At 39.0% G+C, this 19,877-nt stretch overlaps 1 protein-coding gene across 4 annotated transcripts in view; it reads left to right on the top strand.

Annotated features, from left to right (window-relative positions):
• The window catches only part of si:ch211-198n5.11 (methylcrotonoyl-coenzyme A carboxylase 2), a 60,886-nt gene that overhangs the window by 34,811 nt on the left and 6,198 nt on the right, over positions 1–19,877 (top strand). For all 4 annotated transcript variants that reach the window (XM_059984359.1, XM_059984360.1, XM_059984362.1 and 1 more), the window contains 3 exons: positions 1,020–1,212; positions 5,446–5,537; positions 18,741–18,897. In XM_059984359.1, the coding sequence (XP_059840342.1) occupies positions 1,020–1,212; positions 5,446–5,537; positions 18,741–18,897 (442 nt within the window). The remainder of the gene's footprint in view (positions 1–1,019; positions 1,213–5,445; positions 5,538–18,740; positions 18,898–19,877) is intronic.

Genomic DNA, 19,877 nt, shown 5'->3' with positions numbered 1-19,877 from the left:
TCCTCGATTGATGAAGAAGGAGCAGAATGGGGGGAAAAGGGTCATGTAATAGTAATAATAATAATAATAACAACAACTTATGGTGCACTTTTCATACAGATGATATAGTTCAATGGAATAATGTGCAAACATGAAAATAAAATAAAGATGCTGGCTAAAAGCAAAGTTAAGTAAATAGCCTTTGCTGACATTTAGAAGTACCAACTAAGTCTCCATCACTTTCAGCTTTATGTGTTGAATTCATAGTTTAGGAGCGTAGTTCAAAGAACCTCACCTTCCAATTACCTTTTGAGGGAGATTGTATAAATTTAAGAGACTGGCAGAAGACCTAGAACTTCCGAGCAGGATTGTAAAATGAAAATGATTCTGTGATGTGCTCTGGTCCCAGACTATTGTGAGCTTTAAAAACAAGTAAGAGAACTTTAAAATCGATTCTAAAAGTTACAGGAAGCCAATGTAGGGTGGGTAGGTAGGACAAAAGTGATACACAGTACTTCCTCATCCTGGTTTTAGTTAGAAGTTAGCAGCGGCGTTCTGACTGAGTTGAAGATTGTCAATAAATTGTTTTTGAAGGCCTGTAAAAAGTGCATTGCAGTAATCTAGTCTATTTGATATAAAGCTGTTAAGTTAGTTTTTCAGCATCATTCCATGACAGAAATGGACAGACCTTTGCAATATTTCATACGTGTAGAAATATAGTGGAGATAATATATTTGTATTTTAGTGAAACCATCATTGAGGCAGTGCTGCATATTGTAAATTCATGTGTCCGAAGATGTGGAGTTGACAGCATTGTCACACATTAAATCTCTGATATATTTGCTTGAGAATGGCTGAACACTGGCTGTTTTCTTCTAAACCACCAGGCACCGACAGCATGATTCTGCTCATTATTATTTTACAAATCATTCTTTTCCCCATCCTATTATCATTCTGTAGCTTATATTTTTGAATTTAGTTAGCCCTGCTCAGTCTATCATTTAAATTATACAACTGGTGATTTCTCTGTGTTTTTCCAGGTTTAGCGGTTGCATTGATCATTTTGCAGCTACAGAGGAAGAAGCATACAAGTGCACCAGGAACATCATAGCCAGTTTAAATCTTGAACTTTCACCAAACATGCCAACTGATTTTGAAGAGCCGCTCTACGCAGCTGAAGAACTAAATGGTCTTGCTCCAAAAGATTATGCACATACCTTAAACATCGAATTGGTGAGTTTGTATATGCCTGAGCAGTTGGAGGTTACAAGTACTTAAGCATCCAATGAAATAAACAGCAAAGGGAGCCTGGTTCAACTTTGGTTTGAAGTTAGTTGAACTAGGCTGGACTAACAATATGAACATCATTGCCCTGGATAGAGATTTGTTTTATTCAGCAGAAGTATCTGCTCCTGACAGGTAATTGGTAACACTTTTCTGGTATTTGCTAATATAGAAGGTGAAAATAGAATTAGTTAGTCAAGATTTGCATTAATTTGGAAAGTCAAGGATTGATTATGGATACTTTGCTTAACTCAGTGTAGGGGAAACAATATCTCACAAACTTAATTGAGTTTGTAACCAAGACGTTCAATGTGGGAGTGTAGTAGATGTTGTCTACATGAATTTTAGAATGATCTTTGATAGGATACCAACCAGTGGGTTGGTCCAGAAGGTTAGATGACAGTGGATCTAGCCAATTGGATACAAAAATGTCCTTACCAGTTCTTAAACGGTCACCGCCCATAACCTATCAATTTTGCATGTAGATCATGATCCAGCTTCTGAAGTTCAATGGGTAACTGCTCTGCTTTTTGAGGTACGGAGCAGGAACTTAAAGTTCATCATTAGGTGTCCTGGAGTTGAACTCAGATACTGTACATAGGCAAGGATTGAAAGCCCAAACGGTTTCTATTCCTGAGTGGCATTCAGTGATTGATTTCACAAAATTTGTGAGATGTCAGGTGACGAGTGGAAACTCCGGAAATTTCCTGATATTTCTGTGATGTGGAATTAATAAACTCATATCTTTTCCAGGAGCATTCAGTGCTCTGTCAGTAGCATCAATCTGCTCTGAAACAGATTCTCTATTTTTTCTTTTAATTGTTGCTGTGAGTGTATTAGAGAACAACCTTTTAAGTTTGCTTTAATTTCATCACAAAATGGGTAAGAAAAGACAAATGCACACAAAGGGAAGACATGAGTTTAAGTAGAGCATTGTAGACTCTATAAAATTAGTCAATGTACAATAGAAATTTTAAGCATAAATGCAGTAGCCCATTTAGATTTACTATATGTTGTCAGCATGATGACTGGGAGACGTTGATTTCATGATTTTAATGTTCCTTTGCTTACAACCAGCAGGCAGGCAGGGAAGAATTAAAGCAAGGGCACAACAAAAGGTTTATTTTTTAGTGGGTGTTTGTTTATTTAAAGGTACAGCATGGAACGGGCCCCTTCGGCTCCTCAACTTGCTCTGTCCAGCAACCCCTGACTTAACCCTAATCTAACCATGGGACAATTTACAACGGCCAATTAACCTGCCAACCAGTACATTTTCGGAATGTGCGAGGAAGCTGGACAACAGGGAAAACCCATGTATTCCGCGGGGAGAATGTGCAGACTCCTTGGTGCCGGGATTGAACTCCAGTGTCCCAAGCTGTAATGATATTGTGCTAACTGCAACACTACCATGTTGCCCAAGTTCTTTCTTTGGCATCTCTCTTCTGCTTACAGATAAAATGTTGTCAAACCCTTGTAATATGTAAGAGGTGAAGAATAGGACTTTAAACAGCCATTGAGCCCAGTCTCACAGAAAACAGACTTTAGTTTGCTTCTTCTTCATGATACAGTCATAAATGATGCTTGCATCCTCATCTACAAGCACACAATATCAATAGGTGTCAGCAGTTGCTCCTTTTTACAAAGAGAAGATGTTGTTAAGTTTATCCTTCACTGGTAGACAGATTTTACTGTTTAGCAAGACAGTCTTGTATTCGTTTTCCTGTGAGAATCACTGTTTAAATATAAAGTGCTGCCCAGTTTATTGGATTGTGATTTTTTTTGGAACTCTTCTTCAAAGAGTACTAGATGCAGCGGGAGATGATTTTTTCAAAGCAAAGGTGTGAAAGGCCACTGTGAGTAGGGCATAATAGTTGAGGTTATAATCAGCTCAGCTGTGATCCTATTAAATGGCTGACCTGGATTGAGATGCTGAGTGGCCTACTCCTGCGCCTAATTCATATTTTTGTTTGTAATAGGGGTTCAAATACTTGTTCTTAGTTGTTTTTTTTCTTGGTAGTTATGAAGTATAATTGACGTAGGTACAAAATCACAAATATGGGGAGTTTTTTGTGAGAATATGAATATATTATATCTTTAGATATTAAAGGATAGGGCAGAAAAACAAATAAAATAGAAGTCAAGAGTTAGACGAGAAGTAGTAAGATCAGTTTGGGAAAATAGTTACTGATTAAAAGTTGGAGAGCCTAGTGGGAAAGAAGCACTTATGATACTATTAGGAATCTCAACTCCATGCTGCAGGAACACACGGAGCCAGGCCAGAAGTGATCTTTTATTTGTGCCTTAGGAGATGTTCCTCCTAGCCTGACAGTTTTTTTCTTTTCTAACTTCTCTGGGGCTCAGTGTTGTTTTCTGTACAGTTAAGATCACCTACAATATTTATTTCCTGCATTTGTTTCATCATTAATTCCTTGTTGAGTTACAGATTATTTTTATTAACTGTCTCTATAGACAGATGGAAAGTGATCGTGGATGTTTCAAATCAGCTCCAGTCACATTAGAACAGGGGTTCCCAAGCTGGGGTCCACAGACCACTTGGTTAATGATAGGGCTCCATAGCATAAAAGAAGAGTGGGATCCCCTGCTCTACAGGCATGAGCTGACAATGTTTCAGTAATGTGCCTATTTATTTCTAGAGTAATGTTAGTATCCATACCATATATCCATATATATTGTCACATACCATATTCTAGCTGTGATTGAAACTAACTTGTTTCCTCCTCTTTGCAGTTTAAAGGTATATTAGAAAATTACTAGTTATTCAAAGTTGTCATAATTTAAAATCAGATCTTGCATAGTAATAAACAGTAGCTGTCCAACATGATTTGGAGCATCCTTTAAGTACTTGCTTTGGCTGTGGAAGCCAAGTCATTGGGTATATTTAAAGCAGATGTTGATAAGTTCTTGATTAGTAAAGATATCGGAAGTTATGGGGAGAAAGCAGGTGAATGGGGCTGAGAGTGAAAATATTTCAGCTATGATCAAATGGTAGAGCAGACTCAATGGGGTGAATGGACTAATTCTGCTCCTGTACTTCGTGAGACATTTTCTTTTTTCAATTGCGTTTTGGCCAATATTGAACATCTAGATCACTAAACTTGGATCATCTGGTCATTACTCCATTACTTTTTCTGCATACCCCAAATGCCACATTTTCTGTATTACAATGGTGACAATGCTTCAAAAAATATAGAGTTGACCATAGGATAAATATCCTAAGATCCTGGAAAGTTTTGCATAAATGTGGGTCTTTCTGGAATCCCTGTACTCCAAACTGATCAGCAACAGCAGTAGGTAGTGTTTGTACAGTCACAAAAAACACTCAGTGTCATATATGCATATCTCCATTAACTCTCGGTCTGCTATCTGCTATGTTCAGAATGAGTTAATCACTGTATTACCTCATTTGCTTGGTGTCTGGTCCTTCAATCTTCAAAGGATAATGAGGGAGAAATTCTTTTTGTACCTGTTGTTTAGAAAATGTATTTTGCACTTCACTAGATTATTTAGCTCAGTTGTTTTCTCTTCCAGTACTCTACTTCTCAAGTTAATTAACCACATAAGAGGTTGTTTCTAACAATATATGTGCTACTTTGCCTAGGAGAATGTATGAAATAAATACTAAGAGACGTTGGGTAATGAGCAAGAGCATAACCCAACAATAACCAAGAGAGATCAGATAATTTTGCATAGCAAGGATTGGGTATATTTAGTCATGTAGCTCAGAAGCAGCTAGGAAGTATATTTAGAAAGTCATTCATGGAAGCATTTATTGCAATATTTGACTCAGGGTACACAACTTGTAAAAGCTTTAGTTTCTGCAAATGTTTGTGTGGTAGTATAAAATAATTGGGCTGCAAATGCTGGAACCTGGAACAAAAAACCCTGAAAGCTGGAAAAACTGACTGGATTGAGCAGAATCTGCATATGCAAAGCATTCAAACAGAATGGCAATCCTGCTCATCAAAATGAAAAGAAGATGGCATAATGGTGAACTTATGCTATCTTTGATGTCTTCTGCATTTGAAGTAATGAATGAAAAAAGACATGGTTTTCGCTATTATTTTAAATTAATTTATGTCCATTTCCTTGTAGCATCAATTTAGCCACATGCATTTTTGAGTAATGAAGTACTGGATGTTAAAAGTTTTTATTATTCTACAGATACTAAGTCGTTTGACAGATGGAAGTAAATTCTTGGAGTTCAAAGCTTTGTATGGGACCACACTGGTAACTGGCTTTGCTCAAATTAAAGGGTAAGGAATATTAGACTGCAGTTTTCTTCTTTTTTTATTTAAAATAATACTGAATTTAACCAAGCATTATATACTTTATGGAATGCAGTGTTGGGAAGTATATAGTCATGTACTTTGGTAGAAGAAATGAAAAGGTAGACTATTTTCTAAATGGAGAGAAAATACAAAAAAAAAGGTACAAAGGGACTTGGGAGTCCTTGTGCAGGATTCCCTAAAGGTTAATTTGTAGCTTGGGACTGGTGAGGAAGGCAAATGCGATGTTAGCATTTAAGAGGGCTAGAATATAAAAGCAAGGATGTAATGTTGATACTTTATAAGGCACTGATGAGACCTCACTCAGTGTATTGTGAGCAGGTTTGGGCCCTTATCTTAGAAAGGATGTGCTGAAACTGGAGAGTGTTCAAAGGAGGTTCATGAAAATGATTTCCGGATTGAATGGCTTTTCATTTGAAGAACATTTGATGGCTCCGGCTCATTAGAATTCAGAAGAATGACGGGTGACCTCATTGAAACCTGCTGAATGGTGAGAAACCTTGATAGAGTGGATGTGGAGAGGATATTTCCTCTGGTGAGGGAGTCTAAGACCAGAGGACACAGCCTCATAATAGAGGGATGTCCTTATAGAATGGAGGTGAAGAGGAATTTCTTTAGCCAAAGAGTGGTGTACCTGTGGAATTCATTGCCACAGGCATCTGTGGAGGCCAAGTCTTTATGTATATTTAAAGCAATGATTGACAAATTCTTGATTGGTCAGGGCATGAAGAAATTGGGGGGGAGGGAGGCAGGAGATTGGGGGAGAGGAAAAATGGATCAGCCATAATGTTATGGCGGAGCATACTCGATGGGCCAAATAGCCTAATTCTGCTCCTATATCTTACACTCTAATGACTTTTCTATTAGATTATTTGCTGAATAACTTCATTTTATTTCCAAGGTATCTGATGTCTCTACAGCTTCTTTTATTCCTTTACATTTGATGTTTTTAACTACTGGATTTCACTTCCTGTCTTATTGAAAAAAACAATAACTATACTTAATGCTCCTCCCGTAACATAGTGCTGAACTACTTTATCTAGCGTATTTAAACAAGTGAAGAGATTATTAAAAGATGCAGCAATCCTTTTAGTTGTTCAGAAATGGGGGCTGATTATTAACCTGGTTTGACTGATAGGAATAGGGCATAGTGGAAATGAAATCATTGTGCACCATTCTGGCTAAACTGGGGCATTCCCTTCAGTGTTTCCACTATTTAAATCACTGTCCTATGAATTATGTAGTACTTCTAGGTGATTTAGATGGACAATCCCACAGAATGTGAACAGTTATATACACAATTTCTATAGTAACAGGCACAACGTGCTGGAGGAACTCAGCAGGTCAGGCAGCGTCCATGGAAATGAACAAACAGTTGACGCTTTGGGCAAATATTCTTCTTCGGGACCCAATTTTATTTTGCTCAGTTGAAGCTAGAGAGGAAATGGTATTAAGAAGAAAGTGACAATTCATATTGTAAATGAATATTTAATTTTGTGATGATATTGGTGTTAGAAGGAACAGGAATGCCAAAAGAATAAAGGTACTTTATTGCCCACTCCTCCATGATCAGCTTTCTACACACCCACAGCACTAAGCTACCATCTTTCAGTCTTGTCCCCAATGACGTGTAGTATTGTGCCATTAAGTGTGCTGCTATAGAATATCTGTTCAGGGTGTGCAATTTGATGTCTGTGTAGTAATGAGGCACAGCTCTCAAAATAAACTAGAACCTTTTACTGCCAGAAACAGGTGGGTTTTTTTCACACCTCTCATGAATCTAACCAACAGCTTTCACAACTAATTTTAATGGCTTCAGCTATTGTCTTCCTTCAGGTGTTAATGTTCTTGATATTTAGATTTTAGAGATATTTTTGAGAAGATCCCATATGGGAGACTGGTCGATTAAAAATGGTACAATGGTGCAGTTAGTAGAGCCGTGGTCTCACAGTACAGCAACCTGGATTCGGTCCTGAAATAGAGTGGTATCTCTCTGGAGTTCACATCTGTAGAGTCATAGAGCAATACATCACAGATACAAACCCTTCAGCCAACTAAGGGTCACAATCACATTGTCCAGCCAGCTAGTCACAATTTGCTGCGTTTGGCCTACAGGCTTTAAGATTATAGTGACATCCCCCTTAACAAAAAGACATCAATCCTCTCCTCACTGACTTCTACCTCTGTCATGTCTGTATGATCTGTATCCTGGAGCATTGAATTGCCAATCCCTGCTTTCTCTCGGCCAAGTTTCTGTCATGGTTATGACATCCCAGTCCCCAGACCCAATCCTTTCTTTGAGTTTGACTGCCTCCTGTTAAGTATGTGCTTTGAAATAAATGCAGTTTAGCTGAGTATTAATTTCCCTCCTTATACTATCTCTCTGGCTATCCTAATTGCTAAACTTACTCTTGTAGGCTACTGCTTTATCTCATGATTTGCTCCTGCTCAGAGTCCCAACCCTTGTCAATCTAGTTTAAACTTTCATAGAAACAAAGAAAACCTACAGCACAATACAGGTCCTTCGGCCCACAAAGCTGTGCCGAACATGTCCTGATCTTAGAAATTACCTAGGGTTACCCATAGCCCTCTATTTTTCTAAGCTCCATGTATCTATCTAGGAGTCTCTGAAAAGGCCCTATCGTATCTTCCTCTACCACCGTCACCAGCAGCCCATTCCACGCACTCACCACTCTCTGCGTAAAAAAACTTAACCTTGACATCTCTGTACCTACTTCCAAGCACCTTAAAACTGTGCCCTCTCATGCTAGCCATTTCAGCCCTGGAAAAAAGCCACACAGTCAATGCCTATTATCATCTTGTACACCTCTATCAGGTCAACTCCCATCCTCTGTCACTCCAAGGAGAAAAGGCCAAGTTCACTCAACCTGTTCTCATAAGGCATGCTCCCCAATCCAGGCAACATCCTTGTAAATCTCCTCTGCACCCTTTCTATGGTTTCCACATTCTTCCTGTGGTGAGGCAACCAGAACTGAGCACAGTATTCCAAGTGCGGTCTGACCAGGGTTCTATATAGCTGTAACATTACCTCTCGGGTCCTAAACTCAATCCCACAATTGATGAAGGCCAATGCACTGTATGCCTTCTTAACCACATAGTCAACCTGCGCAGCAGCTTTGAGTGCCTTATGGACTCGGACCCCAAGATCCCTCTGATCCTCCACACTGCCAAGAGTCTTACCATTAATACTACATTCTGACATCATATTTGACCTACAGAATGAACCACCTCATACTTACCTGGTTTGAACTCCATCTGTCACTTCTCGGCCCAGTTTTGTATCTTATCAATGTCCCACTGTAACCTCTGACAGCCCTCCACACTATCCACAACACCCCCAACCTTTGTGTCATCAGCAAATTTGCTAACCCATTCCTCCACTTCCTCATCCAGATCATTTATAAAAATCACAAAGAGTAGGGGTCCTAGAACAGATCCCTGAGGCACACCACTGGTCACCGACCTCCATTCAGAATATGACCTGCCTACAACTACTCTTTGCCTTCTGTGGGTAAGCCAGTTCTGGATCCACAAAGCAATGTCTCCTTGGATCCCATGCCTCCTTACTTTCTCAGTAAGCCTGGCATGGGGAACCTTATCAACTGCCTTGCTGAAATCCATATACACTACTCCTACTGCTCTACTGTCATCAATGTGTTTAGACCAGGCATGGGCAAACTACGGCCCGCGGGCCATATGCGGCCCGTTAAACTTTTTAATCCGGCCCGCAGAGCTTGATGAAATTATATTAATAAACCTTGTTGATATTTTTTCCCCGCAATTCTGGTGTATTCCCAATAGATGACGCACTCTATATACATTGACCTTTGTTGAGGTGCAGCGTGTTACTCCACATTTGCGCTTTACTCTTTGTTCAGCTCGACCTATTTGTGTGAACAGGCGTTCAGCGTCATGAACATCAACAAAGCCAGCCACAGATCCAAGTTAACTGACCAACACCTCAGATCCATCCTGAGAATCGCCACAACAAAACTAAATCCAGACTTTGATGCGCTGGCTAAAAAGGGAGACCAACAACACTGTTCCCACTGAAATTAAAAATAAGTTTCTTCGTTGTGTTATGTAAAAAATGCATTTGAAAATATTTTTTTCAATAAGCCTTACATGTTACATGTCATTTCTGTTAAGTGATGGACATGAGTAGTGCGCAGGTGCACGTACGTTCTCAAAATAAAAAATGCGCTCCAGATCAAATAACGCGCTCCGCATACTGGCGCGCTGTCATTGTTCTGTCTTTGTGCTGGTCGTTGTTGAGTTTTGGCACGGGACAATTGAATAAGAAGGAGCAGGACAAGTAGACCTGCATCTCCTACTGTTTTTGAAATAAAGACAGTCAGCAGGAGAGTGATGATGATAATATCTTGAAGGATAACAGAATTTTCCAGTGCTTTAAAATAATAACTGTTACTATTAAAAAAGCTGTATTTTATTCATTTAATTTTCAGTGTTTTAAAAGTCATTTCAATAAATAGCTAAATACCATGGGACTTCAAAGACAGATATTTTGTTGTAATGCATTTGTTCATTTTCAATTGAAATTAAAGCACATGTTTTCTACATATCCCATGATATTTTATTTTTTCTTATGAGGTGTATTACCAAAACACTTCGTCCATCTGCTCCTGGTCCGGCCCCCCTGTCAAATTTTAGAACCCTTTGTGGCCCACAAGTCAAAAAGTTTGTCCACCTCTGGTTTAGACACATCCTCAAAAAATTCAGTCAGGCTCGTAAGGCACTACCTGCCTTTGACAAAGCCATGCAGACTATTCCTAATCATATTATGCTTCTCCAAATGTTCATAAATCCTGCCTCGCAGTATCTTCTCCATCAACTTACCAACTACTGAAGTAAGACTCACTGGTGTATAATTTTCTGGGCTATCTTTACTCCCTTTCTTGAAGAAGGGAACAACATTCACAGCCCTCCAATCCTCTGGAACCTCTCCTGTCCCCATTGATGATGCAAAGATCATTGCCAGAGGCTCAGCAATCTCCTCCCTCGCCTCCCACAGTAGCCTGGGGTACATCCCGTCCAGCCCCAGTGACTTATCCAACTTGATGCTTTCCAAAAGCTCCAGCATTTCCTCTTCCTTAATATCTACGTGCTCAAGCTTTTCAGTCTCTTGTGACATATCAGTAAATTTACCTGCGAGGATATTGGCCCCTCTCCAGTTCAAATGCAAGCTATGCCTCTTGTAAGGTCACCTGTATTCCAGAAGAGATAATAATTGTCCAAGAACCTGAATCCCTGTCCCTGCATCCACTCCTCAGCCATGCATTCATCTGGCCTCTTTCAATTTCTGACCTTGCTTGCACGAGGCATCAGGGTAATCTGGAGATCACTACTCTCAATGTCCTGCTTTTTAACTGCTTACCTAACTCCCTATACATAGTCTACAGGACCTCATCTCTTGTTCTACCTCTGTTGTTTGTACCAACATATACAATGACCTGTGGTTGTTCGCCCTCCTGCTTGAGGGTGTTCTGCACCACTCAGAGATATCCTTGTACCTCACACCCTGGAGGCAACACACCATTCTGGCATCTCTTCTGCGGGCATGGAATTTCCTGTCTAACTAGCTCACTATTGAGTCTCTTATCACTCTCCCCCAGTCTAACTGCACCCTTTCCCTCTGAGCCTCAGATATGTTCACAGTGCTAGGAACCTGACTACTGCTACTAGCCCCATAAAGAACATCCCGTCAACAGTATTTATACATGTTTGTGAGAGGAATAGCCACAGGGGACCCTGTGCCGTCTGCTTATTCCCTTTACTTTTCTTGGTGGTCAACCATCTATCTGAAACCAGCACCTTAGATGTGACTACCTCAGTCAATATACTGAAGCCAGAATATTTTTGTTGTTCCAAAATCATATTTATAAGGCTTTCCGCATCCGGTTTGTCAGGAGTTGTAGCTGGATGCACTTCCCACAGATGTCATCATCAGGAAGACCAGTGAGGATCCTTGACTTCCCACATGTTGCAGGAGTAGCATTCCAGTGCTTTAACTGTCACCCTGCTTACTGCTAAGGATGAACAGGAAAATAAAACCTTACCTGTCCTTGTCAAAGCCTCAACTTCCCACCTTTACAACAGACGCACAATGCTGCCTGGCCTGCAGAGTTCCTCCAGCATTTTGTATACGTTGTCTGGATTTCCAGCATCTGCAGATTTTCTCTTGTTTGTGATTTGACTTCCCACCTTTATACTGGGCAATCTCACAACAGCCACTCCAAAAAGTGTGAGTTTTCTCGAGGTGCTTTGGGTTTTCTCCTAAAGACATGAAGTTTCTTAGGCTAGTGGGCCATTGTAATTTGTGCTAGTGTGTCAGTCAGTGGTACAGTTTGGTGGGAGTTGAGAAGTGGGGAGAATAAAATGGGTGCTTATTGATGGGCATGGTTCATGGGCTGTTTCTGTGCTGTACTGTGCAACTCTATGAGTCCAAGGTTAGAACACATAGGATTGGGAAGAAGATTCTAAAATGGATTGATTATTCAAAGTTCAAAGTAAATTTATTATCAAGGTACATATACTGTATGTAACGATCTACCACCTCAAGATTAATTTTCTTGCGGGCTTTCACATAAATACAAAGAAACAAAAAAAGCAAAATAATAATAATAAATAAATAAGCAATAAATATTGAGAGCCTGCTACGAAGAGCCGTTGAAAATGAGTCCATAGGTTGTGGGAACAGTTCAGTGGTGGTGTGAGTGTAAATATTCCCTCTGGTTCCAGAGCCTGATGGTTGTGAGTCCTGAGGCTCCTATACCTCCTTCCTGATGGCAACAGTGAGAAGAGAGCATAGAATAGATGGTAGAGGCCTATGATGAAGCTTTCCTGCGATAGCTCTCCATGTAGATGCGCTCAGTAGTAGGGAGGGCTTCAGCCGTAATGGACTGGGCTGTATCCATTAATTTTTGTAGGCTTTTCCGTTCAAGGGCATTGGTGTTTCCATACCAGGCTGTGAAACAAACAGTCAATATGCTCTCCAGCACACATCTATAGAAGTTTGTCAAAGTTTTAGATGACATGCCAGATCTTTGCAAACTTCTCAGAAAGTAGAAATTGGTTATCAGACAGAAAGTAAAATGTGGGATTAAACTGAAATAAAAACGGAAAATGCTGGGAGTACTCAGCAGGTCAGGCCGATTTTCAATTATTGTGAGAATCAACTGAGCCTTCTTTGGCAAGAAGGCTGATATTGGTGAGAGATCCATGCTTGGGCCCAGCTCCTCACACCCTTCATTAACCATTTGGCTGAGGTGTTCAAGTGTAATATGTCTAAGCTTGTCGATGATAGTAAATGAATTGAGTACAAAGGAAGCTTTGAAAAGGCTTTCATGGGGATGGACAAGCTGAGAAAGTGGGTGAAAACATGACAGATGAAATTTAATGTGGATCAATGTGAGGTCATCAAAACAGTATTTTTAAACAGAAGCTACTAAATGACATTGATATTCTAAGAAATCTCAGTATGCTTGTATATAAGCCACTGAAGGTGCAACAAGCAATTAGAGTCGTGGAGCTATACAGCATGGAAACAGGTCTTTTGGCCAAGATTCCTGTCTAAGCTAGGCCCATTTGCTTGCACTTGGTCTGTATTCCTTTAAACTGTTCCTATCTATGTCCAAGTTCTTTTTAAATGTTGCCCCTCTCCCCTCTCATCTTAAACCTATGCCTCCTGGTTCTTGATCCCCTAACCTTGGGAAAAGACTGTGAGCTTGAAAATATGAAGGCAAAGTGTATGTTATTCTTTATTATAAAAGGATTTGAACATAGGTGTAAGGACGTTTCACAGCAGTTGCATAGCCTTTGGTAAGATCACATGTGGAGCACTGTGTAGTGTTTTGGTCTGCACATGCCATATAGGAAGTGCAGACTAGACTTATCAAACTGATTCCAGGGGTGGCAGGTTTGCTGCATGCAGAACACTTGAGCAGACTGAGCCGTAGCCTCAAAAATTTAGAAGCATGAGAAGTGATCTGATTTAAATTACAGGCTGGATGCAAGGAGGAGGAGGAGGAGAAATTTCTTCGCACAGTGGGTGGTGAATCTTTGAAATACTCAATGCCAGAGGGCTGTGGAAGCTCAGCCTATATTCAAAGATAGATTGATAAATTTCTGGATTTTCAGAGAATCAAAGGATGAGGCATAGTGCAGGGAAGTGTCACTAAGATAGAAGATCAGCAAAATGAAATTGAATAGTGGGGGAGCCAGCTCGAGGGACTGAGTGGCTGACCCTTGCTCTTGATTCTTGTAGTTGATCTTAATGGTGTTTTTATGTTCTGAGCAATGAGAATGATACACAAGTTCCAAGCCCAATTTTTTGTTGTAAATAAGCACATCAACAACTTGTATATTATTCCTATTTGCGGGCATATGTATTGCAAGTCTCAAATGCTCTTAGATTGAATTAAAGAAAAATATTATCATTGGGGATATAATATTTTCCTTCCCACTCCTCCTTCTCCTCACCGAATTGAATGTTACAAAGTACAGCTGATACTCTAGACCTCTTTGTGACAAATCATAAATTAGTACCAAATCTTTTTCCATATTGACAATAATATTTTAGAGATTTTTTATAGATATCAAATGTGATATGTTAAACTTGCTTTTGTTCCCTATTACACTACCCTGCGAAAGGAAAGACGTATTATTACAGATTCTTAGTGTAACTTATTTCTTTCCCAGGATTAATTAGAGCTGCTTACTTTCTTCCCTTATTTAATATTTCTAATCCTCAGGGGTTTATCGCACAAGCTAGGTACTTCAGTCACTTTTCACATTTTACCTTACCCGTTCTTCTGTTTCTCAGCTTGCCTATACTCTGCCTTGTCATTCTTGATGCTTCATCTTGATAAATAAAAGCTTGTGTAATAGTTGAGGATTATCTGTTTCATAACACGAAAATCCCATTGTAATAGATATTTGCAAATTAAGAGAGGATATGAGTGCCAGGGTTGAGTGCCAAAATTCATGAACCTTATTTAATTAGTTTAAACTGATTCCGGCTTCCAGTTGCAAGCAAGCATAGATTAGCAAATAGGATCACACAGGAACAATGTGTTTCTCCTAACAGAAAATCAAAATGCTGCAGAAGTTGCAAATTTGAAATAAGCGCAAACTGCGGGGAAATTTTCAGCAGGTCATGTAACATCAATAGGGAGAGAAACAGTATATTTCTCTTTGTATGTTGATCTCTTCCTAGGATGTGGTTTCATAAATGTGATGCTGCCTAATTCACACAAGAGCTTGGCAATGGGAACCAGCTAGGGATAAGTACTGTATAGCGTGAAATATTTTGGATAAATTTTGCCCCAACCAAAGTCAATGCATGCTGATCAAGAGTGAAAGCACCAGCTGATCTTTTCTTGGACAAGGATCAAAACAATTTAGGCACATGGATAGGAACAATTTAGAGGTATGCAGACCAAATGCATGCAAGTGGGACTAGCTTAGATAGGAATGTTTGTCAGGTGGAGAGGCCTGTTTCCATGGCTCTAATTGCTTGTTTTTCTCAATATATCCTATCATACAGGATAACTTGTAACAGTCAGGCAACAGGGAAAATTCTGCTTTAACAGTTAATTTTTGCTAATTATTTCTCTGACAAGATCTGCATACTAATAATACTAATTCATTCACATCATCGTTAGAACAAACTGTAATTTTTTTGGGCTCCTTAGGTGGATCTGTTGCACTTAACAATTATCGCAATTATTTTGTTTGCTTTTTAAATAGTCTCGTAAAAGAGTCAAATCTCTCTGAATTGCAATCCCATAACTCTTCTTCAGTAACTAAGCACATGTGAATTACGATAATGAGCATCTGGAGGTCATTCAATCACAAAATATGTTACAGCAGAGTGTGATTGCATCTTCTCTTGGCAACGCTATATACATAGTTTTCAGTTTGAATCATTGAACAGCTGTTGGAGATGTGTCTTTGGTTACTTTTGCACTTCCTTAGCTCTGAAGCAGTAATCCGAATGGCTACACTAACTAGCTCAATAACCTAACACAAAGTGATTCAACTTGGATTGTACCTATTCTAGGTTGTGTAATCGGTATCTCAGTCAAAGCAAACCGAAAATATTTTAAAACAATAGAACATGAGCTGCTGTCTTGATCCCTCAGCTTAAATTTCTTAGATTTGAGTTCAGCATAAAGTAGGTGCATCATCCTCTTACAAACATTGTACATTCAATATGATATAATTTGTCATAAATAAGTTGGAATATTGCAAGAACAACCTTGTGAATGGATTCTTCAAGCAGAATATATTTTGAAGTTAAACAAAAATGTGTTTTGATGTTTCCTTTTATCAAAAATATGTGCACACTGGAGTGAAAGATGCCAAAATCGAACATGTTCTGTCTTGGCCATCCAGTAAAATGAACCAGAAAGAAATATAGCAGCCAATAAAACAAGTACACTAATTCAGTTTGACAAAGCTCTCATATACTAACACATTGTTATGTATTTTTTCTCATACTCTTTTTAGCTGGTATTAAAATTTTGTGAATGTGAGTGCCATTTTACGCTTTGCATTTACAGCATAGAAATGAATCCTTAGTCATAATCATTAAATATTAAAATAATAGCTGATGTATATTGACATGCTTCTAAGATTTGGTTTTATTTATATTTGACATCCTTTTTTGGTGTAGGTGTTTTGCCAAAATTTATATAGCTGTCAAAGTTTTCACTTTTCTTATGTTTTTCAAAAATAAACATAAAGGATTACATTTCATTGTTTCAGAAAATGTATGAATTAATGGGAACAAATTTTTAATATGAAGCAATATATTTCTTAATTGTAGCTCATTATTGATGCCTATAATTTGCTTGCATAAGAATGTAAAATTTAGTAAAACAGACAAAAATATTTAGTGAAAAATTAAGTACTATGCATTTATTAATTCTTTAAGAAAATATTGCAACTTTAAAAATCCAAAACTGTAATGTGTAGATTTAGTTACCCTACATTTTCTGCTCTCATGCACTAGCATGTGGAATGTAATGAAAAAGTAGTCAGGTATGTTCAAATTTACACCTAGGTTTTCTGGTTTGATAAATGTTGCATTTAAATTTGTTCTTTTTTAAAGTGATTTGATAAATGAGTCCGTTGCCATTTAATGGTTATAATATTAATCTCTGTGCAATATATAAAAATTGATTCAATGCAAGAAATATTCAGTTAGCATCTTCAATTTCGGAAAAATGAAAAGATTTAGGAATAGTCAGGTTCCCCGAAATGTCAAAATGTGGATTGAGCTTGAAAATGTATCTGTGATTATCTGGTTTCAGCTAGAGCAACAAATTTCTTGCCATTGCTTGTGGATTCTTTGATGTTAGAAGGAAGTTGAAAGTTTTCAGTGTTTGATGTAATATGTTTGCATTGCATTTGGAATATCCAGCACTCTAGATACCTGTTATGAGCCTCTCATTTAGGAATCCCAGTCTGGGAGAAGCATGGGAGCAGCAATAACAACCAGAATGTGGTTTGATACTAAACCACATAGTTTCCTTTTATTTTTTTCATTTTGTATGATGTGGACACTGCTGACAAGGTCTGAATTTATTAGCAATTAAAAATGAGTGTAAACTTACTGAAATGTACAAAACTTAAGAAGCTAGATGTAATATTTTTCTAATCTAGTGTCCATATTGGATTCAAAGTCTCAAAATAAGGAGTTAGCCATTCAAGACGAACACACACAAATTGCTGGTGGAAGTCAGCAGGTCAGGCAGCATCTATGGAAATGAATAAACAGTTGACTTTCAGGCAGAGACCCTTCCTCAGGAGTGAAAGGAAGGGAAAAGAAGCCAGAGTAAGAAGGTGGAGGGAAGGGAAGGAGTATAAGCTGGAAGGTGATAGGTGAAGCCGGGTAGGTGGGGGATGGGGAATGAACTAAAAAGCTGGGAAGTGATAGGTGGAAAAGTTAAAGGGCTGGAGAAGAAGGAATCTGATAGGAGGGGAGATGGGGTAGGAAGAGCAGGAAAAATTAACAGAAGTTGGAGAAATAGATGTTCATATCATCAGGTTCAAGGCCCCCAAGTCGTAGTTGAGGTGTTGCTTCTCTAATCTGAAATTGGCCTCATGGTGGCAGTAGAGGAGGCCACAGACTGATATGTCGGAACAGGAATGGAGACTGGAATTAAAAAGCTTGGCCACCAGAAAATCCTGCTTTTTGCAGATGGACCAAAGGTGCTCAACAAAACGGTCCCCAATCTACATTGGGACTCACCAATGTAGAGTAGGCCACATCGTGAACACTCAACACAGTAGACAACTCCAATGGATTTGGAGGTAAAGTACTGTCACACTTAGCCCGGAATGGAGGTGAGGAAGGAGGTAAATCTGCAGGTTTAGCTCTTCTACTGCTTGTAGGGATAAGTACCAGGAGGTAGATTAGTGGGGAGGGATGAATGGACAAGGGAATTACAGAGAGAGAAATCCCTGCAGAAACTGGAGAGTGGGTAGGGAAGGTAAAGATCTGGTAATTTCCCCCCTCCCCTTCCCTATTCTTTTGTTCCCCCCTCTGGCTCCTCCTTATCTCTTCTAACTTGCCTATCACCTCCCCAGGTGCCCCTCATTCTTCCCTTTCTCCCAAGGTCCACTCTCCTTTCCTATCAGATTCCTTCTTCTCCAGTCCTTTTCCTTTTCCAACTATCATCTCCCACCTTCTTACTTCATCCCCTCCCCCACCCACCTGGCATCACCATCACCTTCTTGTTCTTCTTCCTTTCCATCCACCTTCTTATTCCGGCTTCTCCTCCTACTTTTCCAGTTCTGATAAAGGGTCTTGGCCCAAAATGTCCACAGATGTTACCTAACCTGATGAGGTCTTCCAGTACTTTGTATATGTTACTCTGAACTTTCAGCATCTGCAGAATCTCTTGTGTTTATCATTAGAGACAAAGTTGAGAAGATATTTCTTCATCCTGAGAGTAGTGAATCTTTGGAACCAAAAGAACTGTTGAGGCTTAATTGTTAAATATGAATCTCCTCAAGATTCCTTTTCTGATTTTTAGAGTGAGGTGCTAACTGTTATTATGTATGCTGAATTATGTGCACATTGTGACACCTGACTATGAATACAATGTGCTTTGTTTTCAGTCATCTTGTTGGAATTGTGGCTAACAACGGAGAACTCACGCATAATGCTTCATTAAAAGGCAGCCATTTTGTACAACTTTGTGACCAGAGAGGCATTCCTATCGTATTTCTTCAGAATACAAGACCAAATATTTCAAAGGCAGGGACGATACCCAAGGTACAAGAGTAATATTTGATGTATCTGGATTGCAGTTCTATTTCTTTTCTGAAAACGTGAGGGTAATCATTTTGGTAGTTAGAAAACGTAACAGCGTCAAGAGTTAATCTCTATTTTTATTTATTAATGCTTTGGGAGATTATTCTTTAAAGTAAAGCACATTAGTGTTAAAATTAATCCAATGTTTTAAAAATATTTAGTATATACCTGAAGTGCAAAGACCAATTAGAGCCTGGATTAGTCGAATGATCTGCAACAACGATCTCTGCTAGGATGGAATTGAATTGAATTGGGGATAGGTATGATTTTCTGTCTCAAGATGAGAAAAGATTTGGATTGCATTTTGGATTCCAGCTTGGAACAGCTGTGAGTTGAAAGTGCCATGAAATTCAGTGGCCTTTTTTCATTTAAGAAGTAGTCAAATAGCCTGACAATCTTTACTGTCTTAGCTCATAGTTAAGCAGTGATCATTAGGCAGATGTTGAAGATCTGTCATGATGTACTAGATCTTGAGTCAATGCCCTCCAGAGAGGTTTAAGAGAAAGCTGAATGGTGAAAAGTTGAAGAAATTATGTCTTTACTGTTGATTGAAAATGTTGTACTTTTTTTCAACCTATCAGGTTTTTCCTATACAAGTGATGTGCTAATGCCTATTTCAGCTTTAGAATGGTCTAATATAGCCTGGGTTACGGTGGATCGTAGAGTGACAACCACTATCCTCAGCAACAAAAAGATATGGAAAGTTGTAGTTAAGCAGCAGTGGACGTGAAAGGTCAGGTTGTTGAAGGAGACTGTAGAAGATCATCAACAAATAAAAGGACTTGGAGTTTTGACAAAACAAAATTATGCTGAGACACTTAAATATTCCAGCTATATGAGAAGCATAGAAGTATGCACCTATCCAGTCCCTGGTTCTCTTCACTGGGTATTCACCTAGTGCAAAATAAGCAGTAGAATGAAAATTACAAGACTCCAAGATT

Source organism: Hypanus sabinus, chromosome 11 (assembly GCF_030144855.1).
Source record: "Hypanus sabinus isolate sHypSab1 chromosome 11, sHypSab1.hap1, whole genome shotgun sequence".
In the NCBI taxonomy this organism is placed as follows: Eukaryota; Metazoa; Chordata; class Chondrichthyes; order Myliobatiformes; family Dasyatidae; genus Hypanus; species Hypanus sabinus.
This window is presented reverse-complemented; position numbering and strand designations above follow the sequence as displayed.